This window comes from Ceratotherium simum, chromosome 16 (genome assembly GCF_057802395.1).
Source record: "Ceratotherium simum simum isolate JZ-2026a chromosome 16, ASM5780239v1, whole genome shotgun sequence".
In the NCBI taxonomy this organism is placed as follows: domain Eukaryota; kingdom Metazoa; phylum Chordata; class Mammalia; order Perissodactyla; family Rhinocerotidae; genus Ceratotherium; species Ceratotherium simum.
In genome coordinates, this window is record NC_141915.1 from 49,929,490 (window position 1) to 49,947,659 (window position 18,170).

Consider the following 18,170-nt stretch of genomic DNA (forward strand, 5'->3'; position numbering starts at 1 on the left):
AATAGCTCATAAATAACTAATAATACCAGACACACACTAACATTCCAATCCAGGAGACTCTTACAAGTTAACCTTTTATCGGTTTTAAGGCAGCAAGGAATGTCTTCTGGTCCACATGCCTTTCTTCTGCCCAAGGGAGGGAATGTCAGGAGGAAGGGAACGAGTCAGCTGTTGGGAGACCAGCTAGCACACTCTTCCCCATAAGCCACCCCATCTTGTCTCTCCGGCCCCGAAATATGATCTTAATGCACTTTGGTTCTAGAGCAAGCGTGCCCTGAGGCCCCATCCAGTGGCATCTGCCAGGAGCATCTTCTTGGTCCAAGGCCCCAGGCTCAGCCAGCTTTCCCCTCGGCCGGGATCTCCCAGGGACAGACGACCTCCTTTTCTGTGGCCTGGTCACCCGATTCTCCTGTCCCAGTGTCCTCCGAGTCCATCAGGCAGGTCCCACTCTCCGTAGGCAGGTCCATTTTGATCTGGAAAAAGCTTCAGGCACAAAAGGAAAGCAAATGTGTGGGGGCAGAGGGACAGCACATCCCCACCTTACCCTGATGTCGCTGGAGAAGAGTGACACACAGGTGCATTTGCCAAGAGCTGTGTGTGCAGCCATGGGCTCATTAGATCCCTTCTAGTGGAGTGGAGAGGGGACTCATATTTTCATGCTGAAGTAGGATAATTCAGAAGACACTTTATTTTCATTTCTCAGAGGCTTGAATTTTTATGATTTTGATGAATTCGGGATGTTCCTATAGGACATACCAGTACTTAATCCTCAACCCTTTTAAACTGCCTCTGATGAAGTAGTGGCCCCTGAGAAAAGAGCCTTTTAAAAGCCCCAAGCCCATGTGGGGGCATGGCAGTGGCTGCAAATCTAGAACATTCCCTGAGTAGGGTTAGTTGGGAAGAATCAATAGACATGCTCACCCTGGATCCTGACTCCCCCTATTCCTCCCCCAACTGACACAGGCAGGAGTGGGTCATATCCTCTGCTCCTGGCTGTCCCCTCAAGCATACTGCACAGCAGAGCCTGTGGATACTCAGGTATCCATGGCAACCTAAGACTTCGTGTGGTGCCTTCCTTCTCCAAGACCAGGCAGGGCCAAACCCAGGAGCACGTTGATGGGTGCAGGGGTGCCCTTGACTGTGTCCCCAAAAACCAAACAAAGCGGGGGGTTGATTCTCTGTTTTGCATTGTCTACAACTTCTCTTTCTGTCACTGGTCCAGGAGTTACCATGTGCCCCCTGGCGCCTTTGTTCTGCCCCAGGGAGCTGTCTCAGGGCACCTGGGGTTCTCAGAGGTCAGGCTTGCAGCCCCACCCAAAATGGAGGTAGAGGGGCCTCCTCCCAGCAGAGACTGGACACTGTCGTTTTCACAGAAACCACTGCGGGAGCAAGACCCTGCACGCCCCTCTGAGAGTCTGTGCGGGTGAACGCAGGAGGGCTGCGGGTGAGGCGAGGGCACCTAAGGCAGGGGAGGGGGCCCCCAGAACATGCCCCGAGCCTCCCACCACCCGTGGCTCCCACTGCTGCCCCTGACCTTGCCTGCGCTTGAACGAGGCAATGGGTTCATTAGACTAATGTTCTTGGGGTGGGGCGGGGTGGGTGGAAGAGTATAGAAGGAAAAACAAGGTGGAAAAGAAAGACACCCATTCCTTCTCCTCTTTCTCAGGAAGAGGGGAGGACAACGCTGAGTTTCTGGAAGCGGTCTAGTGGCCAAGGGGTTTAAATGGCCTATTTGTGGTGTCTGCTTGCCCAGAATCCTCCTCGTTACCCAGCCCCCCAGCCCCTCGTTCTAGACCATGTTCACAACACAGGGCCTTGGTCCACACCACAGACATACATGCACACAGACATACATGCACACACAGAGACATGCATGCACACACCACAGACATACGTGCACACAGAGAGACATGCATGCACACACACCACAGACATACTACATGCACACACAGAGACATACGCACACAAACACACACACACAGCACAATCCCCTCTGGTTCTTACTTTGCTACTCTCCTGGGTTTCAGCCGGGGCAGCTGCTGGCCCACGTCCCCCAGGGGCTGCACCTTCCCATGGGACACAGGGGGGCACTTGGGTGAGAGCCTGGCAAAGCCTGGTGAAGCCAAACAGCCTCGTCTCAGAAACCTGCTGAAGGACAGAGCCATGCGGGCCTTGGGAGGGGCCCTGGGTGGGGGCCGGGGCTGGGAGTGGTCGATGGAGGCCTCGCTGCTCTCGGTGTTGGCAGGCCCACCTTGGGCCTTGGATCCGCTGGCCTCCGCCTTCTGCTCCGAGCCCGGGGAACTCTCCAAGGCCACTCTAATGGGCGAGGGGCAGACGGTGCTGCTGGGCCGCCGGATGAAGCGGCCTGGTGAGGGGAAGGGCCTCTTGGGGGAGCGGTAGGAGGGGGAGAAGGGGCTGGAAGGAGAGGGGGGCACGCAGGTCCCGGTGTACACAGCCAGGTGGGGGCTGGGAGCAGCGTGCTGGCCTGGCTGCAGAGAAGGAAAGAGAACGCTCAGAGTGAGTGGTGCGGCTAGTCGACGGGCCCGTGGGCCGCCCCCTGCTAACTTGGCCCTTTCCAGTGCCCAGGGCACAGGCCTGGTATGGCTGCCTGCTGGGGAGTTGGGAAGGATACCTCAAGCCACCTATGATGATGGCACAGTCATGCAGAGGCCTCCTGCCAAGTGGCCTGCCTGTCCCCAAGCCCTAGCCACGGTCCCCAGAGCTGGGCAGTTGCATCCTAGGGCACAGACTGACCTTCTTCCGGGCCTGGTCAGGCCCGGGGTATGGTCCATACCCCAGGCCTGGGGTATGGTCAGGCTGACTTTCCAATCGCCCCTCCACTCCCGTCCCCCAATGAACCATTGCTCGTTAGTATCCACCACATGCCATCTCATCCCTTCTCTGTCCTTGGTTTCCACACTAAGGACTGGAGGCATTTAAAACACTTCTAACAGAGCAGTGGAGGTGGCAGAAGTGCCAGCTCGTGCCTTGCTGACTCTTCCAGGCCTGAGACCACCCACCTTGTCCAGAACCCCAACCCATGTCCACACTGTCCACGTTGTGGGGATGCTCTTGCCCCAGCACTTGCCAGGCCCACCACGGGCAGAGCAGGGGCCGGGAAGAAAGGCTGAGTGTGGAACTGGGACAAGCCGGGAGGAGGAAACAGGAAATACAGGACAAGGAGTTTACTGGTGGAGTCAGGGGAATGTCTCAACCTCCTGGGCCGCCGTGGCCACCGAGTCCTGGAGCACTGGGGCAGGAGCGCAGGGTCAGCCATGTCTTCAGTGCAAGGAGCCCGAGAGAGCTTTGTCTGAGCCCACAGAGAAAGTTAAAATGGGAATTTTCAGGAAGGCTCTCTGCTGTCACCAGGCCTTCACAGAGGGCATGGACCCACCGGCCTGGCTTGTTGTGTCGCCTCCTAAAGGCCTGCTGTGGCCATGCATCACATCAAAGCCCAGCATGAGCAGAGCTGGAGGACATGCTGGTCCTGGCAGGGAGGGCGGCTCCCTGGGATAGTGGCACCAAGACCGCCTCCAAGAGAGAATCGGAAATGACTTCAGTGAAGAACAAACCCTCTTTGAAACTGCCACAGCCACATGGACGTCCTGCTTAGAGGGACCTGCCTGCCCCCGGGGCCCGGGCAATGCCCTGGGGCTGAAGGAGGGCGGCTCCGGGCACTGAGCTGGAGGCCGCTTGCTTCCGCAGAGTGTGGCCCAGTTTCCAGGTCACCTGAGTGTGCCAGGCCCAACCTGACAAGGAAAGGACAGGCATATCCAAGAATGGCTTTTGGAGGAAAAGAAAGCCCAGGAGGCCACAGAGGGCTTTGCTGTGGGGGCGGGGGGGGCGGTCTTCATTCTCTCCCATCAGGTCCCTGAAGTTCAAGCAGGATTCCATTCTGAAACAGCATCTGGGAGCCACTGATTCTGTTTCCCTGCTCAGACATCCACAGACCGACAAATCAGAGCCAAGGCCCAGGCCTGGGGCCACTGCATTATTATACGAATCATAATTATTATTATTGTTAATATGCAGTGAGAACTCAGCAAATGTGAGGTTCTGGGCTGAGCACTTTACACGGATTATCGCATTTACTCCCCCAAGCCCCTTGGCAAGGCAGCTATTATTATACCCATTTCACAGATGAGGAAACTAATGCTTTGAGAAGCCGAGCCCCAAGGACATGCTGCTGGGAACTGGGGCACAGGCTTTGAAATCAGGGTCGCTGACTCCACAGGGCTCACGTGTAACTGCTGGCTGATGTCTCAGTGAGGCCTGTAGATCAGCACATCAGAATCACCCAGGGTGCCCACTACAAATGCAGATCCCATCCCCACCCCAGACCCACTGAAGGGGACTCTCAGGGGGTGTGACTCAGGGAAAGCATCTTCTAACCAGCACCCAAGGTCGTTGTTTTGTTATTACACCCAGTAAGTTTGTGGAGCTCTGCACGATGCTTCTAACGCCTCCCTTCCCATAGGACATGTGTCTCCACTTAGACACAGTCTGCAAAGAATAATAATAATAATAGGGGTGAAGGCTGGGCCCTGATTAAAGATTTGGGAGACAACTGTTGGTTCAAAGAGTATGGCCTATAATTTATTAAGCATCTACTATGTGCTAGGTACTCTGCGAATCTATAACCACCCCATTTTCAGGATCAGAACGTTGAGGTCCAGAGGGGTTCATTACCCTCCCCAGGCTCTCAAAACCAGTGACTGTGTACATTGAATTCTAAGATTCCTACCCCTGTCCTTCAGTGAGGGTGTGAACTGTGAATGTCAGGCTATGTCACACGGCATAGGTGACTTTAAAAAAGGATTATGTGGGTGAGCCTCACCTCATCACATGAACCTGAGACTAGAGACCAGAGACACAAATCAGAGAGGTTTGAAGCACGATAGGAGTTCAGTGAGGGAGAAATTCCCCATTGTTGGCTTTGAAGATGGAGGGAGTCCACATGGCAAGGAATTCGAACAGCTTCCAGAAGCTGAGAGCAGCCCACTGCTAACAGCTAGCAAAAAAATGGAGCCGTCAGTCCCACAACAAGATAACTGGGTCTTACCAACATCTTGAATGAGCTCGGAAGCAGATTGTTCCCAAGAGCCTCCAGATAAGAACATGAAAAGCTTGGCAACACCGTGAGCCTGAGACCCTGAGCAGAGAACACAGCTGCGTCTCCCCTGGCCAGCTGGGAGCTAATAAATGGTGGTTGTTTGTGCTGATTTGTTACGCGGCAATAGATAACTAGTACAGTGACTAAGTGAGGATCTGATCCCAAGTCTGGATAACCCAAAAGTCCTTGCTTTTCTTCTGATTCATATTGCCATCTTGTTGCCTATGGGTCTCGGATAGGACTTGGGGTCCTGGAGAGTGGGCCGAAACACCAAAACTAGGAAACAGGCTTTGTTAAGAGAGAGAGAGGGGCATCAAAGTTCTCCTCCTTCAACAAATTGACTGACACCCCCGCCACCGGTTCATTAACTTAAATCCTAGTTACCCAGAATTTGTGATAAACTCCTGTTATAATCCCTACTTTACAGATAAGAAAACTGAGGCTCATGGAGATGATATAACTTGACCAAGATTATACCGCTTATGACAGGGCAAGCCACTCCATATAGTCCCACCCAGTTCTGTGCCCTCCTCCCCTCCCTACTCCTCCCCCAGCACCGGCTCTTTTCCAGGAAGAACGACAGGACAGGTGAGGAAGGTGGTCACTGTCCTACTTCACTTACCTGCCCAAGAAGGTCCTTTCTTCTGGGCAAATACCCATTAGCCCAACTGGCCACGGACACTCTAAGCAGGATGCCTTTTCCACCTGCTCCCACCATGAGCCTGGCCCCTCCCACAGACTCCAGGGGCTTGTGCGTGGAGACCCAGCTCCTCCAGCCTGTGGCACACCCACCATTGGCATGAGGCAGCAAAGCAGTGGCATGCAAGGCACATGGCAAAGAAATGTGACACGGCAGAGACACAGTGAAGGAGAGCGTGGTTTGGTTTGGTTTTGTGCTGCTGTTTTATTATGCAAGGGAACCAACGGAAGGGGGAGAGGAGCACGGAATGGAGCAGGTACATTGACATGAGGACACAGTCACAGGCTTTTCAATGAAAGGCAAAGCAGATGGTGCAAAGAGATGCAACTCACTTTCTGTCCAGAAACTGGCTGAGAATTTTAAGGGGACTTGTGGCCACCTGAACTCCCACTTCCTGGGAGCAGGCAGGTGAGGAAAGGGCTGCATTCATGTTCAGCATGCAGTGTGCACAGTCTCCCCTCCCAGTGCCTTCTCAGTCTCCCTTTCCCCACTGTTCCCAAAAGCAAATGAGCAAAATTGGCCTCATGGAGAAAAGTCCTCGTGGGTGAACACATCATTTCTCCTACAGTCATCTCATTTGTCACAGCCCAGTACAAGACCTTCCCAGTTAGAACTGACCCTTACTGCAGCCATGAAATTCAGACCAAAGGACTGACCAGCCCCTACACTGTTACTGCTCAGCCCTCTCTTAGGAGCTGCAGACAGAGGACATGACATTAACTCCCCATTCTCCTCCCCTGAAATATCTCTTAATGGTCCCTGGAGAGCTGGGAGGTCCCTGGGTCCCTCAGAGCTATACAAGACTCTGAGAAAAAAAGTAAAAGGTCAACAATGCTTTAAATACATCTCAGATAATGCCTTACATAATAAATAATAACCAATTACTGTATTGGACAACACTGACAGATGCAAGAAAGCACAAGCTTACTCTAAGACCAGGAAACTACTAGGAAATGTTGATGATGATGGTGATGATGACAGTGATGATGGTGCTGATGATGATGAGGGTTCTGATGATGATGGTGATGGTGACAGTGAGGATGATGGTGGTGATGGTGATGATGGTGGTGAGGATGATGATGGTGATGGTGAGGATGACGGTAATGGTGATGGTGATGGCAATAATGGTTGTGATGATGACAGCAGCAGGCATATATTGAGCACTTACTACATGCCAGGCATTGTCCCAAGCACTCTACTTGTATTTTTTTGTCCCGAGCCCTTGTATCTCCACTCAACTCTCACAACAAACACAGTCTTTCTCTAAAAGCCAAGCTTGAAAATGAAATTCTACATAGGAAATCTTGGTGCCTTATAGCATAACTTATATCCTAGCATAAGATATACACTACTATGGGTAGAGAAACTCAAGCTATTTAAAATATGGCATTAAGGAATTAAGATGGTGCCTAAGTATATGGCATAATAGAGAATATCATAATGATTTAAATGTATCAATAATAATGTCCAAATAAATACTATTTTTGACGCTATTTGAGATTCGAATGGGCCATGTAGGGCTACTGTTATGTTTGATGCACAGAAACAAAGCCAGCAGGAGCAGCTGCCACCTGCTGGAGTCTAGCAGCAGACACTTACAAAACCTCAAAACTGGGTAGGACCTGTGGCTCCTTTACAACCAAACATGAGCATTTCCTGGTAGATTCCCTCAATCCCCCAGGCCAAACCATACTTTCCCATCTCTGTGCTCTTCTAACATGTTGGACATCCCCCAGCCTCGATTGCATTCTGCCTCTTGTTACAGCCATTTGCTTCTGTGCACCCTTGTCAGCCCCTTGAAGGCAGAGAACATCTTGTCCATTTTTATATCTGCCATAGCACCCACCACTGGTCCTTACACAAAACAGGTGTTTAAAATACACTTGCGCAACAAAACTGCCACCATCCAGGAGTGAAGCCATTTATCATCTACCTCCCTTTAGATGGCTAATGTTGAAACACTTATTTACTCATTCATCCAATAAAGAACGACAACCTACTTTGTTTACATGCCTGCATCTCTCATTAGATTGTGGGATCCTTGTGTGTCTGACATTGAGAAGGTTTCTATCAATATGTGTGGCATACCTACTATGTGTCTGACACAGAGCACCTGGTAGTCTGTTGGAGGATGAGAGACATGTGAAGCAGACATGTCTCACATGTGGGGAATGGGATGGTGGATGGTTGAGCAAAGATGAACAAGACACAGTATGTAACCTGGAGAATTCATGAAGTATTCCACACCCCCACCATCCTCACTACCATTTTGCTAGGTGTGTAATCTCAGCTCATAGGAGGTAACTAGAAGGGATAGCAAATATCTCTGGTTTCGTGCTTCTCAAACTTTCCCACAAAAGTAGGACAAACAGTAGGAGAGCTGGGGTAACCATGCTCTCCCAGGAGTCTGAGGGCAACACCTGAACCTGCCACAGCCAAGCATGAACTATCTTTGATGTCTCAAATTTTATCTTAAAAAATTCATGTACATTTTGCATTCTAATTCATAATATATTCATGATTATTTTAATGTGAAATTTTAAAAATTACCTAACTTTCCTCTCAATCCAAATCTTCAAGTAAAATTGATGCCTCAGGCTGGGTACCCTCCTGGAATTCACAAAATCTGTTCTAAGAAGCTTGGATCTGGTCCCAACCCCTCATTTCACAAATCAGGAAGCAGAGAGGTGAAGTGACCTGCTCAAGACCACAAGGCTAGTGGTAGAACCAGGACCAGAGCCCAAGAGACCTTCTCTAAATCCAAGGCTCTTTCCAATTATTCATTCATTCATCCATTCGTTCATTCATTCATGTAACACACGTTTATGCAGACTAGGACTGCTAGGACTCAGGCATTAGGCTCCAAGTGGTGAGTAAGATAGATATGGTCCCTCCCCTCCTGTCACTCAGTTTACAATGGTTCATTACCTGAAATTTCTGCTTGGGGTGCCCTCACTGAGTTGGGGGACTCCAACAGTCTTCAAAAGAGAGATGAACAGAGTGTATCTCTAGTTGCTCTTTCAGAATATAATCTAGTCCATGAGCATGGAAAATGGAAAGAGTGATGGAATCATTTTGCTAACACGAAACCAAGAGCCACAAACTCCTTACAATGGCCTAGAAAGTCCTCCATGACCTGGCCCTGCCCACCTCTCTAACCTCCTCTTGTACCATTCCCCATTGTCCATCAGGCTCCATTCCCCTGCCCTTTCAGTTCACTCTGGGCCATTTCCCACTGCTGGGCCTTTGCCGATGCAGTCCCCTCTGCTTGGGAACTTCTCCCCACCCAGCCCACATCCTTTGTATGGCCAACTCTCTCTCAACCTCTGCTTATCTATTACCACCTTGAAGAGGCCTCCTTAGTCTACATACCCCCATCTTCCCTATCACAGCACCACATCCGTTTCCTTTATAACACATTCTACAGGTTTTATCACATATTTGCTTATATTGTTGATTGCAATGATGGCCCCAATTCTTCACCCCTCCCTATCTCCATGTCTTCTGCTATGAGACTTTGAAATTTCTATTACTAAAGAGATAAAGTCTACTTCCCCATCCCTTGATTCTAGGCTGGCTTTGTGACTTGCTTTGGTCAAGAAAATGAGGTAGAAGAGACCACGTGCCAGTTCCAAGCCTACCCCTCAAGAATCTTACGTGTTTCTACTCACTCCTTTGCAATTCTGCCATCACCATAGGCTCATGCTTAGGCTAGGCTGTTAGAGGATGAGAGACATGGGAAGCAGAGCAGAATCTTTCCACTCATCCCAGCCTAGGCCACTGCAGATCAACCCCTAGGCATAGGAATGAGCCCCAGCAAGATCAACAGAGCCACAGAGATGACCCTATATGCATGAACAATAAACACTTATTGTTGTATGCCACTCTAGTTGTATGGTCGTTTGTTACACAGTAACAGCTACCTGACATAGCCGGCTTTGTTATTTTTTGTCAGTCCTAGACTATAGGCTCCATGAGCCAGGGACCACGTCTATTTTATTCACTAACGTCTGGCACATAGGAGGAGCTCAGTAAATGTGTTGAATAAGCGAGTCTTCTCGTGCAAGGTCGGTCCCTGGCTCACCAACTTGTTCCGTCTCCTTTGCATTCTTACAGAGGTGTATGAGGTAAGGCTAACTTCAAGAATTACCTTGTAGGCCTCCCAAGGTCAGAGTTCTAACTGTCTTCCCCTCCACCCTTGACCACAGGGCTGGCCTAGTCTACAGCTACAGAGGAGGGAAGCACCAACATTTAGAAAATATCCTGGAGAGTATTATCTTTGACTCTGACTCATCTTGAAAATGTCGCAGATATCTACCATCCCTCCTCCGTGAATGAGACATCAGCGCCTTTCTCCTTTACCCAAAATGATGCTCCTCAGAAGGCCATCTCACCTTGACTGCTCTGGAGGCCTCGGGCCTGAGCCCTTCATTCCTACAAGTACCTATCCCGCTAGCATGTATGAGGGAATGGGGAGACAAGACAGAAGGAGGGAGCCCATCGGCCCTCAATAACTGTGACTGAGAACAAGCTGAACAGAAACATCTCAGCAGGGCCTTTCCAGGCAGGTGTGACAGGGGAGTCTTGGGGAAGCACATCTTTGGGGCAACCCTGCAACTAGCCCTTGGAGGAGCTCAGACTGCTTTAGAAGCAGAGTTTAACTGGAGAGATGGGATGAGCAGCTTCACTAAGCTGTTTTAAACAAACATGCCTGAAAGAACTATCCTTGAGGGTGGAGAGAGGCCTTCTTTTTAATTTTCAAAGCAAATGGTGGCATCCGAAGCAACCTGTTCTCTCTCTGGTTCTCACCACAAGAACTCCCTAAGGTAAGACAGGTGTCACACAGCAGCTGCATCAGGTGACCTCCCCCCACGATTGCCAACCCCATCCGTTGGTGAGTTGGAGGGAAGACTAGCTCTAGTTGCTGTGGTATTGAGAAGTCCTCCACGATGGAAGTCAGAGGAATATGGGGTGAACCTGACTACCCCACCACCCCAATAACGGGGAAGGGAATCCTCTAGACTCTGACTCTGTCTTTCTTTCTTTGCCTCTCCCAAGTGCATACCCCCACCCCACCCCACCCCAGAATTGCAGATTTATTTAGGAGGCGGCTCTCTTTTGAGTTGGCTCCTACGGTCCAGCTTGCTCATGACCTGGGTGATGTCCACCGTGTTGGCTGCTTCTCGAGCCTTGGCTTCTTCTTCCAGCTGCCTCAGGATGACAGGGCTTGGGCTGGAGCGCAGGTGACGCCGCATAAACGGGAGGCCGGAGCTGGAAGGAAGGACAGGATTGGTGGGTGGCAGAAAGTCACATTGCTTGCCTAACAATGACACTAACACCTGGTGGGAAGTAGGGCTGGAGGCCAGAATCTGGACTTGTCCCCTCATTCTCCTGTGAACCTCAAGTGGGGTCCTCAGACGCGTGTCCAATCTTAGCTCTTTTCTCCCCCCTTGGAGGATGGGACCAGAGCGAGTCTCAACTGCCATCAGATTTTAGGTTAGGCTCAGGAAGACTGCTTGGATGGTGATGATTACAGACATACCTTCTACAATGTTTAGAAATCAATTTGTCATCTCAACTTCCTGTAGGCTCTTCCTGAAAGAAGGGGCAAGAAGGGCTTGGATACTGGAAGCCCAGGGTTCCTGCCTCAGGGGAGAGTTGCAGCATTTGTTTTCAAAAGCGAAGGTTCTGAGAAGGAGGGAGAGAACTGGGCTGCCCAAGAGGGCTCCATGGGCAAAGAAAGGCGGAAGGGGCCTGAAGAGGGTTGGTGAGCTGGTGGTACTGTACGCATGTGCCGGACAAGTCAGAACCTTCTATAGAAGCCAAACGTGGATTCCTGGGACCAAACTCTCTCTACCACGGCTTGGGGGTCAGGACAAAGCTCCAGGCGCCTGAGGGATGCAGGGGATGGTGAGCAGCCTAGCCCCCTATAGGCTTGGAAAACAAGCATTTTAGCAGCAATGGCAGACTTAAAACTCAGGACCTCCCCATATTTCTGGACAACATAAGCCCCTAGAACTCTTGTATCCACCCTAGGGAGGAAGAGGGCTCCCCCACCAGTAGGTGATGCCTGATATTGGGTCTCCCACTAGCCCTGCCAAGGGGGAGGCTTGGAGCTCGATTTAACTTGTTCCGGAAAAGTTAAATTTTATACATTGTCTTTCATCTGTGAGTCATGTAACAAACTCACACCCACTGTAATCCCCACGTGTTTACAGGTCGAGCTTCACACCTCAGAAAAGCATTCACACGTGCATTCTCACTGACGGTATCAGTGACATTGCCAGACCGCAACACCCCACCCCACAGCCAAGCACTGCCTCCATGGTCTAGTGCCACCCCAGCACTCAAAGCACCCAGGGGGCCCAGGAGAAGATACCAGCTGATTTCTCAGGTCTGCCCCAACTTATGAAATATCTGGAGAGAGAGTACGAGACTCCTCTCTCTTTCCCCTACTTTCTGGCAGAACCAATGGAGCTATTACGGCCCTTTCTTGCGGCTTAAAGGAGAAGCTTTCAAGACGCTCAACTCTCTTCCTTACTGGGTAAACCTAGAAGAACAGCACCACAAAGACCTCCTTTCTCTCCTTTTCATAACAGGGCCATTATCCTCAAGAATGAAAACAAGTTGGAAGTTTTTTTACAGCTCCTTTGATAAAGGCTCTGGTCCAATCACCCTCTTTTGAATTGACTGGAGATGCTGGAAAAGAGCCCAGCGTGGGCTGAGCTGGCACGCGCAGGAACGTTTACTAACCATGGCTGGACAGGACACGCGCTGGCGCTGGGAAAACCTCCGCCAAAGTCCCACGTCCTTTTCAAGCAGTCATTTGGTTACTCTTTTGAATCTTCAATCCCTACAGAGTTTTCTTTTTCCCCCAAAAGAAGAGTTCAAACTACCTCTCTGAACATTATCTCATCCTTTGCCCAAGGGCTCAGCCAGATGAGATGATCTATATCTCCAATGAGGAAGATGAGAAGAAGCGAGTTAACTAACAGACTTGCTAAAAGGCAGGATCCTTAGAATGTCTAAGGACTTCAAAATGGGCTTAGACAGTCTACCATTTTCTCTTGGGGTGCAATCTGCTATTCTCTCTAAGGTCTTAGGATGTTACGGATACCAGGATGTGGCTAAATTAATTCCCATACATCAGCTTGGAGGTGGAGAAGTATAACAATTAAAACACCAATGAGATGCTTCCATTTGTGATAAGGATAATTATCAGTCTGATAATCAAAACACTTTCAAATCAGCATTACGGAAACAAAACTTACTGGCAGTAATTACTAAGGAAATCTTGCTAGGGTGATTTCAGGGCATTATGAAGCCAATGAGGCAATCACACCCTTAGATATACTTCCTAGTCTCCAATATTTTCATCAAGCAAATATCTCAATGACGGCCATTTGGTTGAAAGAGTCCCTCACTTCTCTGTAAACAAAACAGCAGGCAACCAGTAATTACAGACCATTCCACTTGCCTTCTCTTGGTGGTTTCCTGAGGTTCAATAGCTTTGGCCAGCATTTCCTTATAGATTGGAGATTTTAAATAGCGAGCATAAGAATCCTAGTGGGAACAAGAGGAAAACAGTAATTACAAGCGGGAAAGTGTCAAAACGAATACACTTGCCATTTTCAAGCCCTCTCTTGGCAGTCAGATGGCGAAGTTAAGAGAATGTGTCTCCTTGTGTGAAAGGCGTTTCGGTGTGTGTCTGAAGCAATGGTTCTCAAGTGTGGTCCCCAGACCAAAAGCATCAATTTCACCTGGCAACTTGCTGGAAATGCACATTCTCGGACCAAACCCAGTCCTACCGAATCAGAAACTCTGGGGGTGGGACAATTGAGTCTTAACAGGCCTCCGAGTGATTCTGCTGCACTTGAGGTTAGAGAACCGTGGTCTATAGCACCCCCCACTAAAATCCAGCTGGGGTTCCAGTGAAGCAAGCATGGGAGAAGAGGACACCTGTGCCCAACCTCCTCCACACACCTTCTTCCAAGGAAAATGAGCAGTCACGAGCATGGAACCCACTTCGAAGCCCACTAACATCCCTTTCTGCCCTGAATTTGGGCATAAAGGCAAGAAAATACAAAAAAAAAAAAAAAAGACCCAGGCTCAGACTCCTCTTGTGTGCATATTTCCTGGGACCCTGGGCAGGTTCAGAGAAGTGGCTTCATGAACACTGGCTACTTCTAAGCCAACCGAAAACTCTAGTTGTAACAAATATGGGATGAAGCCCACAGCAACAACTGTGAGAATTTCTCAACAACAAATTGAGAATTTTTTTTAATTTATTGAAACGGTACCATTCTAAAGACTAAGTGAGAACCAGGAAACAGTCTAGGAGTAAGGATTATGGAAACATTGGGTCATGCTGAGTTTACAGACATGGCCTATAGCGACAGAGAGTCCAATAAACATATATACCATTCTTTTCTTAAGTTATCCATGACTCTGTTTTGTCCTGGCTAGTAGCTGGCTTCTCTGGGTGTCTCCCTAAAAGGGTGTATGAAAACCACATTTTTAAGAATCAAAATGTATTTTAAAATACATTAAGGAAGACCGTTATTAAAGAAACTTTGCTGTGAATTTTCTAATATGGTAAACACAGAGAAAATCCACTGATGAAAAATAAATAGTAAAAAAAATATGGCTGATCTGGCTTGGTGAAAATTCTAAATTATTACACATTTTAAAAGTAAAGTAAAAATACACAAAACACACATAAAAACAAAATACACATATAAAATTGTATTTATACACATATTCTTATAACAAAATACACATAGAAGATGAAATAAAAGAAATATAAAAACAGGAAGCTAATAAAAGTTGGCCATTTGCACAAACTTACATCAGAATAATGAAATTTCTAGAGATACTCTGCCATAAAAGGAGTAATTGAGAAGTTGAAGCTACTGAAGAAAGTCTTGTTGGGGATGGCACCACATAGGAGCCACACTAGACAACCTCTCTAACGCTAACTCTGAGGCCCAAATTCTAATTTCTTAAGACATTTCTTTCAAGTTCCCTTTATTTTTTTTTTAACAATTTCCCGAAAATTTTCACCATGTTCACTTTTTACTAACAATCTGGAAGGTAATCTGAATTCTCACAGGGTTTTGCCATCATCACACCTAATTTTTCTCCTTCAGATACTGAACCCCCCACATGTTACATTTGCTTGGGGCCAGGGCCACCAGAACTGCCACCACTCTATTGTAGCAGCTAAGAGCTCAGGCTTTGGACTCAGGCAGACCCGAGTTTGAACCCCAGCTCCACCTCTTTGAGACTGGGCAAACTACTGGACTCTGGAGAATTGATGCCAACCTCATGGGTTGTCTTTGAGCACCAATGACCAACATCATTACTGCCTGTACCACAACTGCAGAGGGAGAGGCCTGTAAGAATGCACACAGCTTCTGCAGGTGGTCCTCCCTGGCCAGTGAGCTTGGGGGCACAAGGAGGTCCCAGCCCAGGACAGGAGGAAGAGACCTGCATCCCAAAACCAGCAAAGCAGTAACCACGTATTATCTTCCTTTTTCCCATATCTAAAGAACTCTCCAGGTACCGGGGGCGGGAAGGGCTTCCTGGCCCGAGTATCCTCGGCACAGATCCCACCTACCTTCTTCATGAGCATGTAAATGTGGGTTTGCGCAGCATCCAGCACGTAGCGGTGGGGATGCCTCAGCCCCTTGACAGTGATGTCCATGGTTTTGCCGTCTATGTTGATCCAGCGCCTCGCCCCTGGGGCCAGGAATAGCCTGGGCCAGGGAGGAAAATGTGAGCGAAAGATGCTAAACCAAGTCAGTTAATAAAAAGTTCACAGCTGCTTGGGATGGAGGGCTGGACATGGCTCAGGTCATCAGGATAAAAGTGGTCCCTTTATAAGAAACACCAAAGAGTTTGAACAGGCTGTCAAGCAACATTTCCTAGAAGCAAGAAAACAGCCAGTATTGGGAACATTAATATTTAACTTTGGTGTTCCCGACCTCTAGGAGAGAGAGCAAAAGGGGGGTGGGGTAACCCAGGTTGGGTTAGGCCCTAGCCGTCAGGGTGACGAATGCAGCCTCCAACTTATTCAGCAGGTTTTGAGGCCCACCTGGAACCAGGCTAGGACACCTCCAAACAGGTGTTCTGGGGCCTCTACTCTCCCTTGGCTCAGTCTAGAGTGTCGGGTGATGAATCTCAAATGCTGAGTTGGGAGGCAGCCCATAATCCCAGTACCCAGAGGTTTCATGACCTGAGCATCCTTGCCAATGGCCCCCATGAGAACCTGACTCGGCCACACTGCCTGAGTCCTGCAGCTCCAGCTGGGATGCTGGCCCTCGGAGCTCTCTGATATTTCCCATTCTGAGCTGTTGTGGGGTTAGAAATACTCATGTGGATATTTGGCCACACTCCTAATTGTACATTAAAATTGTGGAATTCAAACTAAGATTACACAACCAGGGAGCCTGGGGAGGAAGGAAGCTGCTGTAACGGTGGAGGCAGGAAGCTTCCTTGCAGCAGATTTTTGGAATTAGGAGTCACACGTGTGTCGTAGTGTGCGAAGCCATCGGGCACCACTGTTCTGGTCAAGGATGTCACAGGACCCTCCTGGAACGGCAATGACCCCTCTCCCTCTTTTCTCTTGGTGTGCAGAGTCCCCCACTGTGGGAGGAGGTGGGCAAATTTTTGAGAAAGTACAGGAGCCTCTAAGTATGAGGAGTGAGACTGCAAGATTGCTAGCACCTCTCTGAAAAGTGGGATGGTCCATCCTGAGTCCATTTGAAGGACAGACCCCAGAGGTCCAAAAGGATAAGTGCCCGGGAGGGGGCGGGGTGAGGGGTGTGTCTGGCCTGCTGCCCAAAGCTCAGCACCACAGTCTGGTGGCTGCAGAGGGCTGGTTCCAGCCCAGCATGGTGGCTGGGCTTCAAGAACCACAGCTAAGCATGTGAGGATGAACTAAATGCGCTGGGCCCTCAGAGCCCAAGGCTGGTGTCCACTATGGCTGGTGCAGAGAGAAGGACTGGCAGGGATACCACCACAGCAACACCAGAGCACCCTCCCAGCTGCGGGGGCGGGTATGGGCGCAGGTTACAGCAGCTCTGCATCTCAGCAACACCGGTGGTCTCATCACACCTCCCCTTCCCTCTACCTGGCCACTAGAAGCAGAACCCTTGGGCTCTTGGGTAATTTGGAAGAGAGGCAGGCCTGGAGAAGGACAGACTTACTGCTACACTGAGCAAGTGGGGACTAGAGCCACTTAGTGAGAAAAAAGAGATGGCCCACATTTGTACCCCAAGCTGGACTCACTGTCGCTGACACTGGGGGGAACCTCCCTTCCCTCATGGTCTTCACTTCTCTAAGAAGGCCTGGGGAATGGGTTTTCCCATCTTACCTACTGTCTCTCTGCTCTTTCTCAAACACACACACACACACACACACACACACACACACACCTCTCTCAGGAGGCCTAAGGGGGTTCAGTCAAAGCACTTTGGGCTGTAATTCAGGGCAGCTGGCTTTTTAGACTCCTAAGCACATCCCCTAGAAGCAGGGGCATCCCGTCACGCACCACACCAGGGCTTCTTCAGAGGAACCGCAAGCCTTCCCAAGCCTGACAGGGGCAGCGACTGACGCTGACATGAGGCATGTGGTACCTCTTGTTCCATCCCCACCTCAAACACCGTGGTGTGGCCAGTGGGGGCCCAAGGGGAGGTGCCCCCAACAATCTGGCTAATCCTCACTTGTAAATCTCTTCTGCTTTCTCCTTGACCTTGGACTGATCTCCATACTTCAGATCCTCACAGGCTTCCCAGAATCCCAGATTCTCCCCTGCGTGGGGAGGAGGGGTCCACGCAGACGAAGGACAGACAGGAAACAAGGTGGGAGAAGAAAAGGGGAAAGAAAAGAAATGGATCAGCTGGGATAGCCTCAGTTCCCCGGCGTGGTGAACATCATCCCTTCCGGAAAACAACCCACGGTACATTGTGAGGTTGGACAAAACACTCCTTGAGAGAAGGAGCCACATCTTACTCCCAGGGCCCAGGAGAGCGTTGTTAACCTACTGATGGCTCCACACATGTTCTCTGAAATGAACTAGTCTGGTACCCACCATGCTCGCAGCCGTACGTGTCTGCTGTGAACCCGGCTCTTTCCTCAACGATACACATGTCAGAGCTCCTACTGACCCCCAGTCTGTCATGTTTTTTTGGTCCGGGTATTCGGCTGTAGCAAATATCGTTTGAACAAGTTCTCACAGATTAGGCTTGTACACACCTACCGCTATAGGTGCAATAGGTTTTCTTCACAAAGGCCCCTGTTAAATCTTGCTCATGTCCAATGACTGTGCATGACTTCTGCCTCCTTTATTTGTGC

The 18,170-nt window shown here is 49.7% G+C and overlaps 1 protein-coding gene across 3 annotated transcripts in view; it reads right to left on the reverse strand.

Moving 5' to 3' along the window:
• Positions 1-332: 332 nt before the first annotated feature.
• Positions 333-18,170, reverse strand: part of RGS9 (regulator of G protein signaling 9) — a 64,399-nt gene continuing 46,561 nt past the window's right edge. For all 3 annotated transcript variants that reach the window (XM_004432685.3, XM_087441476.1, XM_014789190.2), the window contains 6 exons: positions 17,540-17,627; positions 15,433-15,571; positions 13,291-13,376; positions 10,967-11,084; positions 2,005-2,489; positions 333-483 (listed from right to left, as the gene is read on the reverse strand). In XM_004432685.3, the coding sequence (XP_004432742.1) occupies positions 333-483; positions 2,005-2,489; positions 10,967-11,084; positions 13,291-13,376; positions 15,433-15,571; positions 17,540-17,627 (1,067 nt within the window). The remainder of the gene's footprint in view (positions 484-2,004; positions 2,490-10,966; positions 11,085-13,290; positions 13,377-15,432; positions 15,572-17,539; positions 17,628-18,170) is intronic.